Raw genomic sequence first — 19,154 nt, 5'->3', positions numbered from 1 at the left:
TTGGCGAGTTATGTCAGAACTCTATGTTAGATAAGAATATAGAAAACAATTGTATTTGATTAAAAATCTCAAACTGACTGATAGACTTGGTTAGTAAAGCTAAAAGTGCATTTGTTTATATATTTTGTGCCAGATTGTATGTGCGTATTTTTTTGTAGCAGACACAGAAAACTGAACAGCCACATTCAAAAGGCGCTATAGAACATGCATGTCCCAATTAAACAGCCGAATTGTGTAGAATAATATTTACACATTTTTACGATAATTGCGACTTTTGAACGCGACTGTACATTTCAGAAAACAAACAAGATAAAATAATATTTTAACAATATTGACTTGTTTATTGACACAAATAATTATTTTAAATTAGTTTCATTAGCAAATCATCCACACTCATACACGGAAGACGCAATTTATAACAATAAAAACATTAATTTAAGCGCAAAAATATTTAAAACAAAATTCATGGACCAGCCATGGTAGTGTAGGTAACAACAAACGTAGTCTTTTCTACAGTTCACTACCAAAACTCACTTAGTAACATTGTTACATTGTTACTTAGTAACATTGTTATAGTCTGTCAAGACTTTCTGCCAGTACAAAAAAGTGAGAAATTTAAAAATGTAGGCGCGAAGGGTTATCGTTCCATAGAGAATTTGAATTTCACGCCTTTTTCTACTGACAAAGTTGTTTGACATAGTACTATATTAACCTTAGTAGCATTGGGATCAATTTGGACTAGGTGTAATTTGAAAATCGTTAATAGATCCACATAACTAGAAATTCTTTGAACTCTGGTAACATTTACCACGATGTGCTTACCAAAGTAAGGTTTAGTAGATAGGGTACATCGCCAATTACTAGCCACCCCCCAATTACTGGCCACTTAATTTGATTTCTATTTATAGGTGAACAAAGTTCATTTTAGTATATAAGGTACGAAAATCCAATTATTAGCCAGTTTTCAATTACTGGCTACCTATTCCAAAAATGAATTCTATTTACAGATAAATAAAACTCATTTTCAGTATAAGGAAAATGGCCAGTAACTGAAATTTATCCACAACCCACTCGTTCAATAACTGGCCGCCTCTTACAAAAATGAGTTCTATTCACCTATACACAGAATTCATTTTAGTATAGGTGGCCAGTAATTGAAAACTGGCTAATAATTGGCGATGTACCCTATATTATGTCCGATTTTAGAAATTACCTAAGTACTGTAATACTTTATTTTTAAACTAAGGGTCCTGAAGGGGATAAAACAAACAACCCGATAGTGGACAGGTACAATTTAATTGCCGGCCTGGTTAAGTTTACACTTTTGAGCTTAAACACCACATCATTTTCCGAAATTACCCCAAAGCACCATTAGTTAAAATAAACCGTATCTATGGTATAAAGATACACATAATCATTAAGAGAACTTTTTAAAGAAATTAATATTTTAACTGTAGCTTCCCAATACATATATGATAGTATTATTTATGTTGTTAAGAATCTAGACTCCTTCACTAAGAATTCTGATGTCCATAACTATAATACTAGAAATAAAAATAAGCTTGCTATCAGAAAGTTTCGTGTTCGTAAAGTACAGAAGTCATTCGTTGGGCAATGCATTCATTTTTATAACAAGTTACCTGAGGATGCTTTAAGATTACCCTTTCCAGCTCTTAAGAATTACTTAAAAAAGTCATTGATGTTGAAGGCTTATTACAGAGTCGAGGACTACTTGACAGACAAACATGCATGGTCCAAACCAGAAACTGTAATAACGACAAGTAGCAATTAAAAACATTGTATTATGTGTAGAGTTAAAGGTGACTCAGCTCAGGTAAGAAAGCACATCAAATTGTATGAAAGCATCTCATAACAATCAGTTAGATTCATATAATATGTATTCTCATTTCTTTTATTGATTTTATTTTCTTTTCCTTTTGTAAGATTTGATTTGTTTTCTGAAAGAGCTACGTATTTGTGATTTCATGTGCATATATGTTTATTTTTTATATCAAATTCTATAAAGTTATGTACTCACTGAGTATAATTGCATGAATTCTATAGTAATTTAAATTGTATTAATTACTCGTAATGCATGTTAATTATAAGATGTAATAATGTTTTGAAAAGATGTGTCCCGCCGAGTTTGTTGCCGGTCCCATATTGGGATACCCTCCTCCAATTGAGGGGGGATTTAAATCTTCTCGGGGCAGAGGTGTACGGTTGGAGCCGGTAAAGGTTTATTTGACGTTCATAAGCGCATTGTAATATGCCTACTTGAATAAACTATTTTTTATCTTTTATCTTTATCATACATACATACATACATCACTGGCTCAGTGACCCAAAGAGGATCTTGGCCTCTGACACAAGAGAGCGCCATTCTGCCCTATTCTGCGCCACTTCACGCCAGTTGGGTATTCCGAGGGCGGACAGGTCTTTTTGGGCTTCGTCACTCCAGCGGTATCTGGGACGCCCAGACGGACGTTTTCCGCCCGGGTGCCCCACATACGCTCTTCTCACAGCACGATATAAAGATGGTATAAAGATACAAAGGTTTATAAGTGCTCGATTTGCTAGTGAGTTTTGATTGCAAACTGATTAATTATAATATTTATTAATAAGCATTTGTGACATTCATTTCAAATTAAATAACTAATCGCCATGACTTACGTAACACACTCACATATCGAATATATAATTATGTATCTACATTTCATACTATTTCTTAAAAATAAACACTTTCGCAAAGCGTTCATATAATGTTCCCTGCTTACTAATCATAAAATTATTTTATGATCCTCAGTCCACACACTCACGACTTTCAACTCTTAAAAACTTCCGTCGTTAAGTTGTCACAACTTACTTTTAAGACGCATTAAAATATTCACAATATACACATTTATATAAATTATTTTGTTAGTCACTGTTCATAAATTGACTTGCCAGACGATTCCAAATGTTGGAATGTTACTCGGTCTCATAGACGCGTATAAAAATTGGAAAACTTTCGAATCTTGCGTTCGATTTTCAAACTTTGAACTGGGTGCCAGCGTTCTTGAAGTTTGTTCGTTATCTTTTTTTTTCTATTTTATGGCAGCTCACGTCTTGTTGCCAGCTTTCTCGAAGCCTTCGACGAGCGTTTCTAGGATGAACTTTATGGTTATTTTGTAGATGTTTTCGACATTCGGTGTGTAGCGGTCGCCTAATGTGGACTCGACGGCTGCAAGGAAGGGAGCCTCGATTTTCTGGAATAAGAAAGAAATATTATGTTTAGTTAGGACAAGGTCGAGTGTAAGAATGCGTTAGGGACAGGTTTATCCAATAATATTTATGGCGGTCAATGCGACTGTGCGACCAGGACAGCAACATAATTATGCGTGTACGATAAAGATAGGAAATGGCGAGTCAATGTACGAAATTCTACGTGTTTAGCGTCCTTACTTTACCTCTTAGGGCTTAAGACATGCAGTGACATCATCATAGTCTGTCGGCCTAGCTACGCCAGTAACCAATCAAATCGTTCTTAATTAGGAAGTATGCAGTAATTGGTCAATGTGAACGAGTATATATCTGCATTTTCATTCATTTTTAGGGTTCCGTACCCAAAAGGTAAAACGGGACCCTATTACTAAGACTCTGGTGTCCGTCCGTCCGTCCGTCCGTCTGTCACCAGGCTGTATCTCACGAACCGTGATAGCTAGACAGTTGAAATTTTAAAGAATTAAGTGGGGCTCCCATACAACAAACGTGATTTTTGACCGAAGTTAAGCAACGTCGGGCGGGGTTACTTGGATGGGTGACCGTTTTTTTTTTGCCTTTTTTGCATTATGGTACGGAACCCTTCGTGCGCGAGTCCGACTCGCACTTGCCCGTTTATTTTGCTATTTTTGACTTTAAAGAGTTTAAAGTACCAAAGCATCAGTTTCAGCAATTTTAAGTAAAACAGTAAAATATTTTATACAATTCAGGCTGGGTAATCGGTCCAACTATTCTAGTTTCATCAAAAAGCGATATGAAATTCCAAATTGGCCCAAATCGCCAGAGTGGAACGTGAGCACGAATTGAAATGAAACATTCCTCGCCGGGAACTTAATACTCCTATCCTAAGCGCATTCAATGTTACAATTTTCTTGCGGTATTCAAATCGGCAATACACGGTGTAACATGAGTAAACCGAATAATTTTAACATCGTATTCCTGATCATATTTAGAGACAAAAATGTCCTATAAACTTTAAAAAAAACGCTTTGTTTCAGAGATAATATTAATTTAAAAATAAACAAGTTTTTGTTGTTACATAATGTAAAAGGCCTTTTTGATGGTAATGCTGCTGCTATGGGACGTAGTCTAAATATCCTTATTGATAGATGTCAAAAAGTGACAAGTAACACTTTGCAAAAAAAAGGTTTTGCGAAAAAAAATGTAAAAATCAATTTTAAGTAACAAGTTTACCAATAACATTTATTTTTTATGTACAAATACATTCAAAAAATTGAAAAAAAAGCAAAACAAAAAAAAATATTTTTTGGCGAAATTGACCTAAACTCATATTACATTTTTCCTTCTTTTGACCTCAGAAATGCGTGGTTAAAATTATTCGATTTCCTCATGTTACACCTTGTATAAATGATTTATAATGATGTTTTGATTTCGATTTATTTATTTATTGTTATTCTTGTAATGTTTCGGTGAGTCACACCACCATTATACTCGTAATTCTTTCTACACTGATCAAAAAAGGAGTTTTATTGGCCCCCTTTAATATTAATTTTATTCTGTTTTTAGTGTTTGTTGTTATAGCGGCAACAGAAATACATCATCTGTTAGCTATCACGGTTCATGAGATAGCCTGGTGACAGACAGACGGAACGTGGAGTCTTAGTAATAGGGTCCCGTTTTTACACTTTGGGTACGGAACCCTAAAAATTAACACCCTCGGGAAACATCGATTACTATCTAATACATCATCTTCGCGAGACTAACCATAAAATTCAATGCTACGCCCAAATATTTGGCTTTCTTTTGTTGACTTTGTATTATATACTTACCGAGTCCTTGGCAATGTTTCAAGAGCAAAGTTATCTATCATCCAAAGGTCATTGACATCTTAGTACAGTCAGTGGAAGTAGCTATAGCTGGCTAAGTGTCGAAAATGAGATGGACTTTCGTACCCAAAGGGTAAAAACGGGACCCTATTACTAAGACTCCGCCTGTCCGTCTGTCTGTCACCAGGCTGTATCTCATGAACCGTGTTAGCTAGGCAGTTGAAATTTTCACAGATAATGTATTTCTGTTGCCGCTATAACAACAAATACTAAAAACAGATTATAATAAATAGGTATTTAAGTGGGGCTCCCATACAACATACAACAAACGTGTTTTTTTTGCCGTTTTTTGCGTAAGTGGTACGGAACCCTTCATGCGCGAGTTCAACTCGCACCTGGTCGGTTTTTTATTAAGATACGTAAAAAAAAGGATTAGGCAAAATTCACACGCTTTTGGTAAGCTTCTGTTGTTAATATTCCTTTTGAAGAGACTGTGATATATGGTTATAGTTTTTATCGGTAAGACCGTTGTGAGTTGACACTTAAGAATAATGATGTCGGCTACGTTTCAAGAGTATTACAAATATAAAATATTGTGTAAATATAGGTACATATATTGTTACCAGAACTTGTGTTCGAAATTATGTTTGTAGAATAGTCTAAGACTTATGACTTGGTATGGCGAACGAACTACCTGCTTCAACGCCGTCAACTCACCCAAAATTATTCCACTATGAACCCCGGTATCCGCCTATAGCTGGCGCCTATCTGGTGTATGTATTCAAAGAAGTTGTCCAGGTCGTCCAGCCCCTTGATCCCCTCGTCCAGCGTGTTCATCACGTTGTTGGCGTGTTCGGCCAGCTCCATGGAGTTGATCTGCTGAACTGTATAGACGGATGTAACTCACCCAAAAATATTCCACTTTGAATCCCGGTATCCGCCTATGGCTGGCGCCTATCTGGTGTATGTATTCAAAGAAGTTGTCCAGGTCGTCCAGCCCCTTGATCCCCTCGTCCAGCGTGTTCATCACGTTGTTGGCGTGTTCGGCCAGCTCCATGGAGTTGATCTGCTGAACTGTATAGACGGATGTAACTCACCCAAAAATATTCCACTTTGAATCCCGGTATCCGCCTATGGCTGGCGCCTATCTGGTGTATGTATTCAAAGAAGTTGTCCAGGTCGTCCAGCCCCTTGATCCCCTCGTCCAGCGTGTTCATCACGTTGTTGGCGTGTTCGGCCAGCTCCATGGATTTGATCTGCTGAACTGTATAGACGGATGTAACTCACCCAAAAATATTCCACTTTGAACCCCGGTATCCGCCTATGGCTGGCGCCTATCTGGTGTATGTATTCAAAGAAGTTGTCCAGGTCATCCAGCCCTTTGATGCCTTAGTCCAGCGTATTCATCACGTTGTTGGCGTGTTCCGCCAGCTCCATGGAGTTGATCGCTGATCTGCTTAGACGGATGTTACTCACCCAAAAATATTCCACTTTGAATCCCGGTATCCGTCTATGGCTGGCGCCTATCTGGTGTATGTATTCAAAGAAGTTGTCCAGGTCGTCCAACCCCTTGATCCCCTCGTCCAGCGTATTCATCACGTTGTTGGCGTGTTCCGCCAGCTCCATGAAGTTGATCTGCTGATCTGTATAGACGGATGTTACTCACCCAAAAATATTCCACTTTGAACCCCGGTATCCGCCTATGGCTCGCGCCTATCTGGTGTATGTATTCAAAGAAGTTGTCCAGGTCGTCCAGCCCCTTGATCCCCTCGTCCAGCGTGTTCATCACGTTGTTGGCGTGTTCCGCCAGCTGCATGAAGTTGATCTGCTGATCTGTATAGACGGATGTTACTCACCCAAAAATATTCCACTTTGAACCCCGGTATCCGCCTATGGCTCGCGCCTATCTGGTGTATGTATTCAAAGAAGTTGTCCAGGTCATCCAGCCCCTTGATCCCCTCGTCCAGCGTGTTCATCACGTTGTTGGCGTGTTCCGCCAGCTCCATGGAGTTGATCTGCTCCTCCTTCGTCCGGCATTGGCGGAATTTCTCGAACATGTTCAGCAGGTCTTGGTTCTCTTCGAATAGTCTGTGGGCAAGGAATTGGAAAAAATAAATTTTATGATTGACGATGACGACATTTTCGGATACAGCAACTGTATTATTATAATCGCGCTTAAGTTTCAATTAAATATAGTTACAATACAAGTTGACCCAAAAGCACGTTACCAAAGATTTGTTACTGTGCATATTGTTGATTGTTTTAACAAATGTTTGCGTTTGTGTATCAGGGCCAAAGGATAATATTTTAAGACGAACGATTGTAGACCCAATTTTTGATGAAACACGTGTACGTTGAAAAATATTCCAACTTGTAGATCAAAAGACACCACAGACAAATCCCAAACACGTGACAATCGTCCCCAAAACATATGTAAGCTCCACTTGAACATCTCAAGTGCTCCCCAGCGAATACTCCTTGAGTATGCTTAAGGTGCGGATCTCCTCACGGTGCACTTTAAACCAATTTGGATGAGATATGTTCTGCTTATAAACAAGGGTTCTTTGGTGTCATTGAGTTTGAGATAGCAGTTGAAATTAATAGTAGGTATGTATATAAACAAGGGATTTTTAAAAACGGAGTGGACTACATAAAACGCGAAAGTTTTAAATATTATATTGCAAACCGCTACGGGCAGGAGTGGACTATTTTAAGAATTGAAGTGAAATGTTTAATAAAAATCTGTTACTTGCTTAGGGATTTTCTGACGACTTGGACGTATTCTGTAAAGAGTGGTGAAAAATTTCAAGCCAAGTAAGAATGCCTTTGCTCAGAGTGACAATATCTTGAGACCAATTCAAATTAACATTGTGTAATTTTTTTAAAATTATATATCGCACCAATACACGTACGGTCAAGTACGAGCGAAATGCTCACGTGACTGGTTAGTTTGATGTCGCAATGTACGTTTGAATTGGTCTCCGCTAGTGAAAAATATTGCCATACATTTTTTTAATCTGGTTATACTCGTACATACAAGCCAGAAGAAATAATTTTTACTGCTTACAAACAAAGTGATAACTTCGATGTTATGATTCTGTGCCAAGGATGCTCACATGAAAACATTGAACCACCTATGTTGGCTCCTCTACACGATGGGCCATCGCCTGCCACTTCAAGGGACGCAGCCATGCGGTAGAATGAGATAGCAATATCACTTGCTCACTCTAACGCATAGATAAATGCGTCCCTCGGAGTGGCCGGCGTTGGCCCATCGTGTAGAGGAGCCATGAAACCCGAAGTTTTCAATTCAATCAATTACCTTGTTTCACTCTTCGCTGGTAATGAAATAACTCGCCGATAATAGTATTCCATGCGTTACCTTTGAACCACGTACGATGGACGGATTGAGTTACGGGACATCGAACTTTTGTGAAAACTCAAGTGTCTAAGTAGACCTCACTATACCTACCTCTCGCATGATAGTCCTTGTCTTTATGATAGTTCTTTCGAGTCTCTTTTGGTTGGGCTTAATAAAAAAAATAATTGAAGAAATATGTTTTTAAATATTAGGTAGGTACATTTCTAAATAAATTTGTGCCAATCTTCCAAAAAATGTCTACAGACATTTTACGTGACAGTCAGTCCATATAAAGTTAAATTTCATAGGGACCATCAGAACTGGGTAGTGTAAATATTCGATAGCGTGACGTACGCGTTTGCGTTGTCATTTTGTACTGGATTTTGGTGCAAAACGTACCGCTTGGTGCGCTGTTCAAAATCCCATCAAAAATAGGCATAACGCAAACATGAACGCTCGTTACGCTATCGAATGAAAGTTACTGCACTGCATGTATGTCGTATAGACGAGAAATGAAAAGCAAGTTTAGGACTTTAACAAGAAGTGATAAAACGACATAAGAAAATTAATGTATTTCTAAAATTAAATATAAAATCGGAATCCATCATAAGATTGCTTTTAGCTTGTAGGTATCACTAAGAAAGAGCGTTGTTCCTTAACACAGGTATTTATATACTTAAAAACCGGGCAAGTGCGAGTCGGACTCGCGCACGAAGGGCTCCGTACCATAAGGCAAAAAAAACGGAAAAAAAGAAAAAAAAACGGTCACCCATCGTAAGTACTGACCACGCCCGACGTTGCTTAACTTTGGTCAAAAATCATCATTTGTTGTATGGGAGCCCTACTTAAATCTTTATTTTATTCTGTTTTTAGTATTTGTTATTATAGCGGCAACAGAAATACATCATCTGTGAAAATTTCAACTGTCTAGCTATCACGGTTCGTGAGATACAGCCTGGTGACAGACAGACGGACAGACGGACGGACGGACGGACAGCGAAGTCTTAGTAATAGGGTCCCGTTTTACCCTTTGGGTACGGAACCCTAAAAAGGGGCATCAACCTGTACTTTGTTAAAAATACTTGTTGTTACTGAATAAATCATTTTTCATTTTCATCATAGATCAAAGTATCTCGAAGATCAAAGTCAAATTGCTAGTTGTTGTTAAAAATAATTGCTTCCGAAATTGTCTTCATTTGTTTGGAAATAACCGAGTGTACTCCATTAATGTTTGAGTGTAATTACTCTTCAGTAATTTATTCAGTAACTTGAGCCCTTAAGTTCAAGTTGAGGAAACTTTAAGCATATTTCCCGTACTGTAACTTCTGCCGAGAAAGTTCCGCCGTATCTTTCAACTTTTTATTGGTAGTTAAAAAGTATGTCACATTTGCTAACTCTGGAATATTAGAGATGATTCAAGGTTTGAGGCTATATCATCCAATATTGTATTTTATTAAGGGGCTCTCCGGTTTTCATCGATTATTGATAAGTTTTGAGTCGTATCTTCTACAGATAGATTTATGAGACAAACAACTACCTGCTCTTCAATATTTTATCTCCATTCTTGTCTAACGGATTTTGAAAAAAAAAAAAAAAAACTTATTCTTCACTTATTCCGTAACGCGATTTCTGTAAAGGTTCTTACATATACGAAATCTACATATTTGGGTTCTAACAAACTAATGAACACAAAAGTTATTGCCATAGTTAAAACCACTACATAGGCCTAAAATTGTTCAACTTTGATGCCAAATATGTCGGACAATGAACTTTGAAGTAAATATGGGATAGTATATTGCTTAAAGCCGTTAATGTTATATGATAAGCTACAAAAACATTAGAAAACTAAGGGTATCAAATCGAAGGTCATTGGCGTTAGGGAGCCCCTTAACTTTTCATTATTACTATGGGACAGTCTTACACAAATCAACCTAATACCGAGTGTTTTTACGGAAAAATACCTACCTACCTACACTACCTAATGTTGCCCCTTAAATTACAATAAAAAAAAGCCTTAAATCTTTGTAGTCGCAACATGTTTAGAACGTAGTCTGCCGATCATAACCAAGTAACTTGCTCGAAACTGTATTTCCCCTCGTCGGAACCGGAAATCACATCGAGTTTAGTTTTCAGTTCGTTAGTTCGAAACAAAAATGGCGGCCGCTCCAGCTCTCGCAGTAAATAAATAATCCAATGTTGGAGAATCGCAACGAACAAGTCTATTTTGAAACAAACTGACGTATCAAGATTGAACAATTGGTTTAAGGTTCAGAAATAGGAGTTGTTAAAAAGTCGTAGCTCTTTTTTACGACTTAATACGTCTTTTTACGGCTTTAAATGTTTTTTTTTTTAATACCGCTGTCATAAATTTAATTAGCAATTTTGAGGCATTTCTCGAGGGACTGTAGGTATCAATCTGAACCCTGAATTTTTGACTTCCGCTCGTTAGAAAAAAAACGAGCGTAGGTCTAAGACACCCTTTAAAAAAGTTGAGTTGAGTCGAGTTTAGATAGGGTCTAGGTTCTGGGGTCCAGTAGTAAAATTGTAGAAGGTAGTGAGGCAATAGAGAGTACTCTCTCCAGGTGGATGTTATGCCTGGACCGGAGTCCATTGAGAGTTCGTCGGAAGTTATATATATAGAAACTGACATTATAACTCCGTAAGCGCGATGTAGGGTCTCATATTAATTGCGTTCTAGACGTAGTATTTTCTTAGTAGTTTGTGCGTTCTAGCTCCCTAACGACATCTGTTAGATTATTATGGCACGACGTTGGCAGTGACAGCTAGAGGAGACGCCACAAAATAAATTGTCCTTATCCTAAATGAACGAACACGAACCAGGTAAAGCACTTCCATTTTAACCTACGCCGACGAAAATACAAAGCACAAAGTAGGTCAACTCTAACTACCCGGGGGTCGATTCTGTTTCAACAACTTGATAAGAAATTCATATTATTTTGATACGACTTTGAGTCAGAGTGCGCCGCTGCACCAATCAGCGTGTACCGCTGACGGTGACGATTAGATTTACCCTTTTACTCATAAAAGTTTACGGGCATGATATAGATAAATTAAGTTTTATCCTTTTCTTACAAATACATTACTCAAAATGATAGATAAAGACAAATGATTCATAGCTAATTCATAAGCCAGTAACGCTTTTATGAATAACGCCATTATACTACACCTCCAGCATTACTGCAGTATAGGTAAGTATTGCAGCGCAACATTACTGTCGGTCGGCATTGCTGCCGCAAATGACAAAATTCCGGGTAGGAACATCGGTTTTGACTGCAGCAGTATTGCAGCGAAACATTACTGTACGTAGGAAACGTCAACGTCAAATTTAATATTTATATTAAAAATATAAGTCGGCAGTAATGTCGCGCTGCAATACTGCAGTAGTAATGCTGGTGCAGCCTGAATCTGAACGGCACCTTATCGCAATCGAGAGTGGTCTCATAAGGCATCTTGCTCGCACTTATTGGTGCACATGAGACAGATGACACGACGTATCAAAATAAGATCAAATATTGAATTCTTATAATCGAATCGGCCTCCCACTGTTAGTTTAGGTCTAGTACGGGGCTCTCCAAACATTCCAACAAAATTTAAACATTCGTGGAAGCCATTATCATGGAATTCGAAAACTGCTAAATTGATTTAAATAGGCGCTTGAGTTTGTAAAAGTTTCTAACCTTCGTCCATTAGGGCCCCCCCACATCTGGCGTCTTTCGAGCGTCGGCGTCTGTCGGCGTCGGTCCAGCGCTATGGAAAATGACGTCGCTGCGCAGTTGCGTCGTCGCTGCGCAGTTGCGTCGACGCTGCGTCGACGTTGCGTCGACGTCGGCCATAGAATTGTAGACGCCGACGCTCGAAAGACGCCAGATGTGGCCCTTATCGGTGATGAAATAATGGTAAAGACTGGCAATTACTTTTTAAATCACGTTCATTGTTATAGTTTGTCAAAGGACTGTCTCATTACAATTATAGGCAGAGAGAATCATACTATCTTAGTCTTACACTAGTACTAGCACCCAAAAGAAAAGTATGAGTATAGTTTTCCTGGTTCTTATTGACTGACAAATTGGTTTGACCAACTATATTAAAGTTCCCGCTCGCACCATGGCATTGATCGCTGTCATCATCGGCGACAGCAATACATAAATTATAAATGTGCGATAGAGATAAGAACAAGCGAGTCGATGTACGAAGTTTTTGGCGTCTTTACTTTAAGGTTACAATAAATTTAAAAGTTCAAAAATTACTGTCTTAGGTGAGACTTGAACTCACGGCCTCTGAATCGATACTCCAGCGCCCTGCCATCTGAGATACTAAGACCTCATCAATAGCCAGCAAATCTTTCCACCATATCATGGGTTAAGGGGACCCTAGCGACATCTACCGTCTTACGGTAACACTTCTTAAACGGCTACCGGAGTTCCAAGTCATATTGGGAATTCAGCAGTTACGATTTGCTAACCATAGGTACTAATTTTATTTTTTAACAAGCAGAAACGTCTGCGAACGATGCTATTAAACTTAGAATTTACTTTACTTTAAATAGGGTTGCCAGATGCCGTTCTCCAAGCATCCCAAAAGCGCCGATTTAAGGCCCGATTCGGATTTTGAAATAGACATCTATTAGATATATTTTAGACATCACCAAGATACGATAACGATATGTTTAAGATCTAACCTGTCAAATTTGACATTTGCGCGATTCTGGAGATACTCTTGAACGATTTCCACAGGATATGACTTAGAGATCCAATTCACATCTAATAGATATCTTACTCTATCTAATGTAAAAGTGACATTGGTTGCCCGAATTGCACTGCAAAAGAGAACTAGTTGATATCTAAACTATAACATATCTAGAATGGATCTAATATGTGTCGTCTCTTGTGAATATCTTGAAGTTCGAATACGGCAGTTAGTAAGTTTCCACCTGGGTTATTCGAAAATGGCTCCATTAATTCCAGCACCCTAAAACAATAGGCAGCGTCAACACCGCGGGTCAATATTGGCATACCCCGCGTGAAACTGGCGATGGTGCGCTAAATCTAGAGTCTGTTTAAGCTAACTTTGAACCGGCTTGGACAGAACAAAGTGAGGGAGTGTCAGTATTAACGTCATATTTTCATAGAAATTGGACAATAGTTATGACATTCGGCTCGATTCTGAAAATGTATTAGATCTCTACTAGACCTCAACAAGTTACGATATGGATAATTTAAAGATATTTGTAAGATAGATATGTCAAATTTGACGTTTCCGCGATTCTGGAGGCCCTCTTGAACGATTTCGACAAGTTATGACTTAGATATCCAAGTCACATCTAGTCGATATCTAATGTAAATCTAGTTGATCTCTATATCGTTTCTAGATCTTGTGATTATCTCGTTTCCCGAATACGCGTGATTGCCAATATTGCCATGCGTTTTCATTGCAAATTGCTGACAGATGACGTGATGACTTTGACCGCGTGAATTTGGGCGCGTGTTGAATACGTACAATCCTGCAATAATATGTTACACAACTAAGACCGCAAAAATATCTGACATGATTTTATTTATAGCCATTTGTAGAGCCATAAGAGCGTGTCACATATTTATGCGGTTTTCGAAAGGTAACATATTAATGCAGGTGACCGTACTATCATCGTGAGTAAACCGGACTAATCCCAATAAGGCCTAGTTTACCGTCTGGGTTGGAAGGTCAGATGGCAGTCGCTTTCGTAAAAACTAATGCCTACGTCAAATCATGGGATTAGTTGTCAAGCGGACTCCAGGCTCCCATGAGCCGTGGCAAAATGCTGGGATAACGCCAGGAAGAAGAAGACCGTACTAACCTGTGTAAGTAAATCCTGTAAAGAGGAATTTGACGTGGAGGCCAATTCAAACATACATTTGGAAATCAAAATGATATCTAAAGGATCACTTGTTATCATTCGCATCATCTCATCATCTCACTCGCTCCAACCCACCTATTAGTTACATATTATTATTTTGAATGCCTGTAATCCTTTAAGCACTTAACGCACTTGTGTTTAATATTCGTGTATGCTTATCAGAAAAAAATAATGTGCGTATTATTGATGCGCGGATTATGAACATCCTGTATGGCAAATCCATTAAAAACGTTGGTTCAGAAAACTGTCATAACGTGTCATTTTCACCGTAAGCCGACTCAAAGGCTCGTCTCGTCAATAGTGATTGACGTTGTGAGCTTCCGTCACGGAGCCGAGCGGAAAAATGTGGGACTTCTAAAGCGATTTTTTCTGCGCCATTGATACAGGTACAGAGGGCGTATCGTAGTCTCTATCTATCATTCTTCCAAACTAGTGCGACAGTGACAGTTACGTATCGTTCGCTACGGAGCGTTCACGATTGCACGTTGGCTACATATTATTATTTATTTAGATATTTACTTCAGGCAACAAGGCCCATATTACAAATACCTTACAGACTAACATACATATGTATTTTATAAACTTAAAACTAAACACCAACTACGCACCAAGGTCATCAATAATGATTGACATGAGGTGTCGTGAACGCTTCCTTCTCGGAGTCGGGAGGAATTGACAGATTGGAGGAAAAAAAAAATCTTTTTTACGAACTTGACTGTACTTGTAAGGCGGGATACATTTTTTCAGTACTCGAGTCGCAAATAAGAAAACCATTATATGTATCCCGAGTACCTAACTTTTAATGTGTTGTCCAAAGTGACCTTTTATGAAATGTGTCTGAGCTAAATATTTACCAGTCGCTTTTCGATGAAAGGAAAACATCGAGAATAAAAGCCTACATGCCTAGTTTCCCCTCTAGTTTGGAAAGTCAGATGGTAGTTGCTTTAGTAAAACTAGTGCCTACACCAATTCTTTGGATGAGTTGACAAGGGCCCCAAGCTCCTATGAGCCGTGGCAAAGAGCCGAGACAACGCCAAGATGAGAGGAATCATCTGAACCTATAGGTACACTCATAGTCTAATAAAACATGGTCTTCTCTTCCCAGAGTGACACAAGCCTACATCACAATAACATGGCCGCTATATACAGCGCTATCGCATATTATCATATAGCGCTGTCGCATGATGACGTAGGCTTGTGTCAGTCACGTGACCACGAAAAGACTGGAAGAGAGTACCAGGCGGAGTATATTATTATACCATGGGTACACTGAGATAAAAATTGCCGAACTCATTGAGTCACGCCTTTTTATCGCAGCACCACACTCTTCACCGTTCGTAAAAATATTCGCAAACATTATATTTTTCCCAATACCCGACTCCATTGATAACCGGATTTCGCGTTCTCCGCTATTCTTGCTTTAATGTTTCCTTCGTAATTTTTGGGAAAATACGGCTTTTACTCTGAATGAAGTTATAGAACGCATATAAAGAATTCGTATTTTATTACGCTGTAAAAAGGGAATGAATAATGAACTCCAGCAGCGTATGATGTTAAGGTGGTTCGCTTTTCATACAAAATTCAATCAAAGCTCATTAAGTAACTACACACTATTAGTACACAAATATTTCCGCATTTATCTTCTTTCGAATATTCGTTTGCGCGAAATTAACAGGAAAACAATGTTTCATACAGAAATCATGCAAAAATCATAGTTAACTTTTCATCAATTTTACGTATGTGTGTGTCACAAATGTCGTGTACAGATACAATTGCGACGTTGCCATACCATTTCCGACGTTGCCGGGCTGACCACGGCTCGAATTTGGAGTGCCGTCATGTTTAGTGCAATTTTGTTGACACTGATATTTGACAGGTAGTTAATTGACCTAAGCGAGAAGTTCGTCAGCTTAGCTAAGAACTATCATGGCGTGTTATGCAAACAGTCGCTTTTTTGCTTGCAAACGGAAGATTCCCGGTTCGATCCCCAGTCATTGTATGCTGGAACATAACTTTTTGTATTTTTGTTACACCTAAATTTCGTATTGTTTTTTTAATTTTTATTTAATTTTTCTTATTATCATAAATCGATTATTAAGTATGGGCTACACGTATTCTTTTATTTTTACAAAAATAATTAGATATTATACTCTACCTAATCTCTCTGATTTTTACAATCAGGACATCCTCACTGCAATAAAAACCGGGCAAGTGCGATTCGGACTCGCGCACGAAGGGTTCCGTGCCATAATGCAAAAAAAAACAAACAAAAAAAGCAAAAAAAAAACGGTCACCCATCCAAGTACTGACCACTCCCGACGTTGCTTAACTTTGGTCAAAAATCACGTTTGTTGTATGGGAGCCCCATTCAAATCTTTATTTTATTCTGTTTTTAGTATTTGTTGTTATAGCATCAACAGAAATACATCATCTGTGAAAATTTCAACTGTCTAGCTATTACGGTTCGTGAGATACAGCCTGGTGACAGACGGACGGACGGACGGACGGACGGACGGACAGCGAAGTCTTAGTAATAGGGTCCCGTTTTACCCTTTACGGGTACGGAACCCTAAAAAGAAGTGTATAAAATTTCCTGTGGTTAAAAATAATGGATTTTGTCTATGAATGAAAAACACAATTATTATTATAGTTTGTTTTTTTTTAGCATTAGAAATAAGGTAAACAATCTTGACGTGTCTTTTAATTGAAAAACACATTTTAAAAATAAGTTACGGCAAATATGTAACAATTATAAATCTAATACGATCATTTATATTCTTCTGCTTTCATAAGTAATCGTTTTTGATTTTTAAAAAACCTGATAACACTGAGTATGTGGGGGAAGCGCTGCTGGCCTAGCGGAAAGCAATTCGGAGGTCGTGGGTTCTAACCCCGGCTCGTACCAATGATTTTTCGAACTTTTGTACGAAATAGCATTTGATACCTATTTATACACCGATACCTATTTTTCGGTGAAAGAAAACAATGTGAGGAAACCGGACTAATCCAAATAAGTTTACTCTCTGGGTTGGAAGGTCAGGGCAGTCGCTTTCGTAAAAACTAGTGCGCATGCCAATTCTGGGATTAGTTGCCAAGCGGAGATTGAATATCTGGGAGACCGACCAAAGCTTACAAAACAATAACTCAAAAATGCGCGTTTTCTCATAGACCTAGCTAAGAGATCAAACCCCTTATAGCAAATTTCATCAAATCGTTAGAGCCGTTTCTGATACCATCCAAATATATAAATAAATAATTATATATCTAATAATTGCTCGTTTAAAGGTAAGATAACACAAAGGAGAAACAAAAAGAAATTACCTACTCGCACCAGTCTTGAACCCCAATCCTCTTGCACGTATTTCCACGAACATACCGTTACGCTATTGCAACATACTTACGTTGTGTGAAATTGTCTACTACAAGGATCACGGAAACACTGTTTGCATGTGTGAGTAATAGTAGGAAAAAGCGTGACAGCAACACTCCGTCGAATTAAAAAGGTGGTTTTTGCACAATGAAGTATTCAATGTTTATTTTAATAGTTCAATATTTACTTAAAGAGTGCGCGAAACATACTTTTAAGTATACAAATACCAAGACCATTTCACAAAAAAATAAAATCTGAAATTTTGCAAAAGTGGTGCCATCTAGCGAGAGTTAAGTTTTGAGTAACCTAGGCGAACCACCTTAACACGTTCGCGGACGCTCAGTCACACCAGTTGGACACCTAAATTTTGTATGGAAATATTGGGACTGTTATAGCATTCCTGTCACTACAAATATATCTTTTAGGTTTGTATATGACGCGTAATGCTATGCAAGACGAATGCTATGCAATCCGCGTCAATATGAAGTATATTTTTTATACGCTATGTGACAACAAATGCTATACAATTGGGTAGGTAAAGTTTTTTGAAGATAGGCAAATTATATTTTTTCCCGATAGTATTCATTATAGCGATCACGGAAATGCAGCTCTTTTATTTTTATATCATTTTATTGATTAAATATAATTTTTTAAATGATCGATATGACGTATGTGAGGTGAAATGGCAGACTCGAATAATTAATTCCTTTGCGCGCAGTATGGCCGAGATAGAAAAAAAATCGATGTCAACTGTCAGTGTCATTCTTGGAAAATAACTTGCAAATAATTGGAAAATAATGGTCGGACGAAACATTTGTGTTTTCTTGTAATTGGATGTCGGTGTGATTTCTAGAATAAGTATTTTTAACGTCCCTAGCACGATCAACACGGATATTTTGATAATGATAACGATTGCTTTCGACTACTTGGCACTGCTTCTTGGAGAACATTTTCATTAACGCCTTCACCACGACTCTTGGACTGCTACACGAATCATTTTGGATCTCAGTATCAACACAATAGATGGAGACGATCCCGGAAACGTTCGAATGGAAATAGAATATTACAGAGATGAACTCAAAAGTGCGTCGTACCGTCTTGTAGGAAGTACAGACGTTACTTTCCAAATTCAGCGTATTTGAGCACACCAAAGTGTTTAACAGCGATTCGGTGCCAAACTTTGAAGATATATTGGCCAAAATGGTAACTTATACGTTTGTGAGGACTATATAAACGTGATTGTTGTATTATACATACATAATGATTAAGATTGTAATAGTCTTATAACTAGGTCGTTATTGGCTATTATATATGGGCTCGGCAAGGTGTTCACAATATCTGAACACGCACGCCCTGATAATAGAGGCGTGTTCAGATATTTATGAGCACTCTAGCTGCACCAATATATCTGATGGCGACTGTACTTTAGAAAACTTATAATATAAATCCAAAATAATATAA

The 19,154-nt window shown here is 38.1% G+C and overlaps 1 protein-coding gene across 1 annotated transcript in view; it reads right to left on the bottom strand.

Moving 5' to 3' along the window:
• Positions 1-19,154, bottom strand: part of LOC134671187 (neuroglobin-like) — a 100,965-nt gene continuing 81,811 nt past the window's right edge. Inside the window, exons 3-5 of the mRNA XM_063528972.1 lie at positions 6,905-7,136; positions 1,342-3,248; positions 1-1,220 (exon numbers count right to left, since the gene is read on the bottom strand). Coding sequence (XP_063385042.1) covers positions 3,102-3,248; positions 6,905-7,136 — 379 coding nt within the window. The 3' untranslated portion in view covers positions 1-1,220; positions 1,342-3,101. The remainder of the gene's footprint in view (positions 1,221-1,341; positions 3,249-6,904; positions 7,137-19,154) is intronic.

This window comes from Cydia fagiglandana, chromosome 15 (genome assembly GCF_963556715.1).
Source record: "Cydia fagiglandana chromosome 15, ilCydFagi1.1, whole genome shotgun sequence".
Taxonomy (NCBI): domain Eukaryota; kingdom Metazoa; phylum Arthropoda; class Insecta; order Lepidoptera; family Tortricidae; genus Cydia; species Cydia fagiglandana.
Note: the sequence above shows the minus strand (reverse complement) of the source record. Positions and strands in the feature narration are given on the sequence as shown.